Source organism: Hipposideros armiger, unplaced genomic scaffold (genome assembly GCF_001890085.2).
Source record: "Hipposideros armiger isolate ML-2016 unplaced genomic scaffold, ASM189008v1 scaffold_137, whole genome shotgun sequence".
Classification (NCBI taxonomy): Eukaryota; Metazoa; Chordata; class Mammalia; order Chiroptera; family Hipposideridae; genus Hipposideros; species Hipposideros armiger.
The window spans coordinates 1,798,571-1,806,330 of NW_017731487.1; the positions used below are offsets into that span (position 1 = coordinate 1,798,571).

The 7,760-nt window shown below is 34.7% G+C and overlaps 1 protein-coding gene across 1 annotated transcript in view; it reads left to right on the plus strand.

Annotated features, from left to right (window-relative positions):
• Positions 1–7,760, plus strand: part of ROCK2 (Rho associated coiled-coil containing protein kinase 2) — a 134,753-nt gene that overhangs the window by 92,899 nt on the left and 34,094 nt on the right. The window contains exons 16-18 of the mRNA XM_019650004.1: positions 2,125–2,284; positions 5,009–5,169; positions 5,504–5,688. Coding sequence (XP_019505549.1) covers positions 2,125–2,284; positions 5,009–5,169; positions 5,504–5,688 — 506 coding nt within the window. The remainder of the gene's footprint in view (positions 1–2,124; positions 2,285–5,008; positions 5,170–5,503; positions 5,689–7,760) is intronic.

The window sequence follows — 7,760 nt, forward strand, 5'->3', positions numbered from 1 at the left end:
TAAAGGGGGGACACTGTCTTGGAGTATATAGTGAAGATGCTTCTCGCTAGGGATCCAAGGAAAACTCAAATTTTCACTGTGACATGTCTTAAAAATGATGTAAAGTTATGACTTTTGGCATTTAGAAGTTTTTCTTTAAAAATATTGTAAGCTAGGGATAATTTCTAGGCTCTGTGAAGTTAATATTTTATTTCATTCACTTATTCATTTAAGTACTTAGTGTGTCATCTGTGGTAGAAATACCAGGATGCAGTCTCACTGAATAATGTCTGGATGCAGAAATTACTCTAATGGGTAATTTCTAAAATGATAATAAATCACAGATAATTCTAATGCAGTGTAGTAAATAGAATGCTAGATGTACGGACGAGAGTATAATGGGTAGGTGCACAGGATATGTGTATCCCTAGTCTGACAGAGCGGGATTGGTTATGACAGGATGAAGGCACATTTTTGACTTGGGGAGGACAGCATGAGCAAAGGCGCAGAGGATGGAAAATAAAACGGGTGTAGTTGGCTTATTTAAGTACGAGCTATTGAATATTCCTGGAATATAGAGCAAGGGTCAACAAATTTTAATCTTTTAAAGGAAAGACCGTACATATTTTAGGCTTTGCAGGCCTTACAGTCTCTGTTGCAATATGTCAAGCAATTGGGGTGGCTATGGGCTATGTTCCAATGAAAGTTTACAAAAGTGGTAGGCCAATATGGTCCTCCTGTGAGAGTGAGAGTTCAGTGGCCAGAGTGAGGCTGCAGAGCTAGGATGAGCTATATCCTGCAAGATTTTGAATACACTGTTAGGAAGCTAAGTTTCTGTAAGTAATGGACTGCCTACTCACTGAAGGGCTTTAAATTGGATCGCCTTATTAGAGGTACATTTACAATAGATCACTGCGTACCTTGTGGAGAATAGATTTGAGGAGGACAAGATAAGCGGTAGGGAGACTTCTTTTAGCATTCAAGTAACGGAGACTTAACTAGTGCAGTAGTTAAAAGGATGGAAAATAAGGATGAATCTGAGAAATGTTTAGAGGAGGAATGTTTTGCAGCAATTAGTAATTGATTAGATGTGGCAGGTGAATAGTACTCAAGGATGAGTTCCAGGTTCCTAGTTTGTGACAAGATACATAGTCGTGCCATTATTTAATAAAGGAAAAGCTCCTTTAGAGGAAACAGTGATAAATCCATTTTTGTCCTAAGTTTGTGGAACCTGTGAAACAGCCAACTTAGGATGTTTACAAAGCCGTAAGTTATGGCAATAGAAGCTAGAAATATTTGAGAGTCGTCGGTATAGAAGTAGCTGAAACCATGTGAATGGGAGAGCCCATCTGGGAACAGATTGTTTAGAGCATTGGTTTCTCATGGTTGAGTAGATTAGTCTGTAGGTGGATTGTTAGTTTGAAAAAGTCATATTTTACTTGAAATACATAAGAAATATCTATATTTATGATACAAACTATAGAAAACAAAGAATTAGAAAATCTTTGAAGATATATAGAAAATAGACTGACTTCTATTACTAAAGATTCTTAACTTACAACATATCTCCTATGTGGAAAATAAGGGGTAATGGTAGAGATACTGAGTTTTGGGGTTTTTTTTTAGATATCACAAAGGGATACATTAGGCATATTTTTAAAGTTTGAGAAATAATGATACAGGAAGACGAGAAGCACTGTGGATAAAGAACACTACCTCCAGAGAACACCAACATTTAGTGGGTAGATGGGGGAAAACTTCACAAGGAACAGAGAAGATGAGAGCAGGATGGGGGAGTCAGGTGAGTTCAGTGTCAGTATAGGTCAAGGAAATAGTTTCAAGGGCAATGGTGAGTTCAAATGAGATAAAGACTGGAAAGTGTTGAATTCGTTGAGAATATCATTGGTCACTTTACTGAAATCAAACGATCTCAATACAGATCTCAAAACGGTACAGTGGAGGTGTGGGAGATGGGTACAGTGTGGGAAGAGGACAGGTAGAGCACCTAGATTACTTTTACAAGAAGTTTGAAGAGGGGGAGGGGAGTATTGAACAACCTTAGTAAGTCTATAGAAAAAACTTTTAAGTTTTTGAAATTGTGAGCCAGTCTTTTTTGTTGATAGCTGCCATTTTAATCTTCAATAGGAAAAGAACAACATGGAAATAGATATGACATACCAACTAAAAGTTATACAGCAGAGCTTAGAACAAGAAGAAGCTGAACATAAAGCTACAAAAGCACGACTGGCAGATAAAAATAAGATTTATGAATCCATTGAAGAAGCTAAATCAGAAGCCATGAAAGGTATGCATTTTTATAAGGTTTTCCAGCAGCATTTTACTAAGAATTCTGTATTTAATTCGTTGCTTTTGAATATTTGTTTATATTTTATGGTCAAATACTGGAGAGAAAACACTATTACAGAAGCACTACATATATATTCTTTATGGCAGCAATCACTTCTAAGATAGTAAGGCTCAAACACAAAATTATTCAACCAAATATTTTAGATCAGAGAGAAATTATTTTGGTGATATCAGTACTAACAGGCATACCAAGCATGAATTTCTAGATTTGTCTACTCAGATTTGGGGGATATGCTCTTTTGTAATATTTAGTTTGACATTTCACCAACTTGTGTTACAAAATTCCTGCCACTTTCTGCAAGATAAAGATTTAAAAATAGTAGCTGACTTAACTAGAATAGAAGCTCATTGAATATTTCGAGCTCTGGCATGATGAAGATACCAGCTAGATTTGGTCAAAGCCATACAATATTAATGAATGGAGGATTAAGATAACAAAGTTACCTTCTCCACAAACCAGCCTGTATCTTGGAATTGTCTTAGGATAATTGTTTTTCAAACTGTCTGTTTATAATTATGATGAATTTGGAATTCCAAAGAAAATCAATAAAGTATTCTTGTGAAAGATTCATAAAACTCTTAAATAAATTTTATTTCCTATTGAAGTGTAGCATTTATGAATGACTTAGCAAAAAATAGGCTTTTAATTATTGAATGTAATTAAAATTGGAGATTTTTGTTAATATTGTTTTAGTTTAAGGCACTAATTCAGGATGATAAAAAGATTAAATGAGGGAACGGCTGAGTGGCTCAGTTGGTTAAGAACTCGCTCAAGAGTGCAACCTCTGAGCGACAGGGTCGCCGGTTCGATTCCCGGCCCGAGCTGAGCTGCCAACAAGTGGCAGGATGGCTCAGCTGGAAAAAAAAAGAAAGATGAAATGAGTGCTTTATTTAGAAAAGTCTAATTAGAAAAGATGAAGTTAGTGGGCCACATTTCCTTGTCTGTGGCCACACAGTGGAATTTCCTTTGAGGTATAATTTAGGTGTAATAAAATGCTAATAGTTTTCACATTTGTGGTGTACATGTGTAACCATCACCCCAAAACAGGGTATAGAAAGAACCTATCTTTTTACCACCTCAGTAAGTTCACTCATGCCTCTTTCTATTTTCTGTGTCCACATTAGGGTGATTGGTTTTTAAAAATGAGTCCATTTGTTCATAGATTATTTTTTGAGCTGATAAGAATGAACCAATTCAGTATAATAATATGTACCATTTTCTCAAACTCCTTTTTATAACACTAACATGAGATGTATGATGGCTTTTGTGCTTTATGAGTACACAAAACTTGAATACTGTAGGTGGTGCTCGGATCTGGGTCTCAAGCCTTTGGTCTTTAGACTGCATATCATTGCCTCCTTTGATTGAGAATGTGACTTCACCATCTGAATTACTAGTTATGTGGCCTGGTCTAGTTACTTAAACTTCTTGTGCCTCGTTTCCTATAAAGGGACAATTATAGTACATATTAGGTTGTTGTGAAAACCAAATGCAGTGATACATGAAAAGTGCTTAGAAATGCTAGCTGTTATTAATAGAATGTAAAAAATAGTTTCGTTTTCCCATACTTTTGAAGATAGTTCATTAAAAACTGAAAATTCATAGATGTAATTTTTACTTAATATAACTTTGTAGTAAATGATAATTTGATGTTGAACATTAGTTATGAAGGAACAGAGGAACCTGGTTGGATTTGAATAGATTTCCTAATTGAAATATCAAAAGGTAATTCTCTAATAACTTACAGTCAATGTGGAATCACTTGATTAGACATAAACTCTGCCTGCTCTTCACTTTGAGATTAAAAAGGCTTTTAAAAGCTTTTCTGCTTAATAAAACAATTGCAAACCATTTAGAAAATACAGGAAAGTATAAAGAAGTAAGTAAAGATTAACTACAGTCCTAGTAATCAGAATGATACTTGTATATTTTCTCAATTTTCTATACTGTTTTGCTTTTTTTATTTTAAAAAATATAATGAACTTTTTCTTAGGCCATAAAAATCCCTTTTTAATAGTAAGCTCTTATCAAGTGCTTGCCATTTAAGTGCTATACATACATTAACTCAAACCTTTCATAGGTACTGTTTCCACCATTCTAGAGATAAGAAAACTGAGCCTCAGAGAGGTTAATTAACTTGACCAGCCAAATACTTAGGAAGTGTCAGAGCCAGGGTTTAAATTCTGGAAGTTTGGTTCCAGAGCCCTGTCCTTTATCACCTCCCTAAAACATGATTTTCATCCTCTACATAGTAATATTCTTAATAATAGAAACAGCCATAGAGTCTACCTGAATGTTTTAAGATATGAAGAGTAATGCTGAGAGGCACAGAGTAGCAGGAAAATAAAAGAAGTCTTTATTTAAAAGATACAAGTATCTCTTAGAACCGTAAGTAAAGGCAGGATTATTTTACGCCCTTTAGTATGGTTGTAATATTGCAGAGTATAGTCGATTTTTATACCCTGTAAATGAAACATCTAATTTTGAAGCATAAAATTGTTGACATTTCAAATATATTAAGAGGAGTGATGAAAATATTAAATTGGAGATTAAAATTTTTAAGGCAGCATCAATTTACTGTAATTTTTAGCACAATGTCGTGTATTTGATATGTTTCTTTTGTTTGTGAATTCATGGTTATGTCCATTTTTGTGGCACTAGAAATGGAAAAAAAGCTCATGGAGGAAAGGACTTTAAAGCAGAAAGTGGAGAACCTGTTGCTAGAAGCTGAGAAAAGATGCTCTATATTTGACTGTGACCTCAAACAGTCACAGCAGAAGATAAATGAACTCCTTAAACAAAAAGATGTGCTAAATGAGGATGTAAGTATGTTTACTAACAAATAATAATAGACTGATGAATTAATAATAAACTAGGTTTATTTCTAAAGGTACAATGATGGTTTTCACAATTAAAATTTTTCTTATAATAGTCCATAACCTTTTAATTTTACTGAATTTGGATGATATACTAAATGAATCATAATTTGAAAAAGTTTAAAGTTATTTTTTCCATAAGGACCAAATTTTGTTGTGAAATGAATTAACTGCCTAAGGGCAAAAATGTGTTTCACATCATCGAATACGCTGCCAGCTTCATTGATAAGAAAAATCAAAATAACTTACTTATATACCAAGTATGCAATTTATTTTGTAGGTTAGAAACCTGACATTAAAAATAGAGCAGGAAACTCAGAAGCGCTGCCTCACACAAAATGACTTGAAGATGCAAACACAGCAAGTTAACACACTAAAAATGTCAGAAAAGCAGTTAAAACAAGAAAATAATCATCTCATGGAAATGAAAATGAGCTTGGAAAAACAGAATGCTGAACTTCGAAAGTAAGTTAATTGTTTGAAACCAAGTTTTACTAATATGCACAACTGGTTTATTTGGGGATTTTCTTCTGACCATTTTATTTTCTTGACCTTGTTTTCTCTTTTTTTTTCCTGTACAAATATTGGGTTGTCGGAAAAGTCATGACGCATTTTTGCAACGAAAAACATAAAAAAAAAACGTCATGACTTTTCCGACAACCCAATAATATGTTGAATGCCACTGTTGTCCTTCAAAAAGATTATATTTGCTTCCCCAGCAGTTTTTATCTACTGCCACCTTATTGTGATATAATGACAGAGTGTGGTGGTATTGGAGCAGAAGAAACTGTCTGGGATTTTCACCCCATACTGTGAAGATTCCTGCTCAGGCCTGTCCCTGAAGCTTCTTGTCCATGTGGTTTTGTTTGTTCCTTTAATGCCGTGGACCTGGAAATATTTAACTATTAAGCAAACACCATATAAATTTTTTAATCCTTTTTTAGGATATATGCTAGTGCTCTATTTAATTTACTTAGAAAATAGAAAACATATTGTTAAAATACTTTTAATATATAGTAAATATACTGTTAAAGTTTTTGTCCCATTCAGTCATTAATTATATAGTTACTTCCCAGTCAAGACCAAAGGTCATATTGGATCCCAGTTATTTGATGAGAGGCAGTATGGTAGAGTGTTAAAAAAACATAGCCAGACAAGATAGAGGTGTCAATCCCAGTTCTACTGCTTACTAGCTGGCCAACATTGTGCAAAACATTTAACCTCTCTGAGCCTTTTATCATACCTACAAAAGGGGCAGTAATAGCTTCCTTGTTAGGGACCTTGTAAAAGATAGCAGTGATTTATATACATCATACACACAATAAACGGTAGGCATGGTTACAGTACAACTGCTACTGTGACAACTGCTGCTAAGACTATTACTCTACTCTTAACATCATAGCTGATTACCTGCTTTTTTCATACCTGTGACAGTTCAGTAAGTCGATAACTACCTAGAAAGGATAGTCAAATATTCAAATATTGATCTACCTAGGAAAGGTTGGTCAAAAAGATTTTGTTCTTTTTTGTTGATCTATGGCCTGGCCTGGGTAAGCCTAGACTCTTGAACTTCATGAGATTTCAACTTTTAAAAATTGGAACTAGAAACTTGAACAGTATTCATATATCTTCGTCTTATCTTTGTTTTTTGGTCAATTCCCCCTCACTCTCCCCCATATTAGCTTTGTTCTTCTCTCTCATTTTAGGTTAGCTTTTTTCATTTAATAGAAAACTTGGTCCTTCAAGAAGGACAAATTCTAGAGATATGCCTTAACATCTTCATTTTTTGGGAGGGACCCTGATTTGACTCTCCTGGATCCCAAGTTCAGAAAGCACTCCAAGTCATAGGATAGAAACCATTGGCCCAGCTTTGGTTAGGAGCATAAGCTGTGGATCGTAGGTTCTAGGGAACACACTTTTAAAACTACGCGACTAGATCGATATTCTCCATAGTATCAATTCTAACAGCAGTGTTTATATGACTGCAAGAGCCGGTTCAACATCTAGAGTGTGTTTCCTCTCCTGTTCTAATTACACTTTGTTTAATCCTAATTTTCAGCAGTTAGTATATATGCCTCTTGTTTTGTTTTTTATTTTTTTATAAGTGTACATGGATCTGTTGTGTCTTAATCCCTCAGTTCTTAACCACTCCTCTCCAAAGACACCCACATTTGCAACCTTAGGGGGAGGTAAGACGGGTGCGTAAATAATTGTAATACAAGGTTAAAAAAATACATGCAATGAGAACTTACATATGAAGTGTTATGTAGGCTTCCATTTGAAAATGGCCAACTTATAGTATATATCTTCCTAGATTCCAGTAAAACTTGGGAAAGGAATTTTTTTTTTATTGTGAAATAAACATTTTTTAAAAATTAGTTTCAGCTGTACAACACAGTGCAATAGTTACACTTTTTACCCCTCAAAGTGACAACCCCCTCCCCCAATCCGCTGTCCCACTCCCCCTCTGTAGCATACATATCTATTACAATTCCCTTGACTCCACTCCCACAGTATACTCCATGTCCCGTGACTAT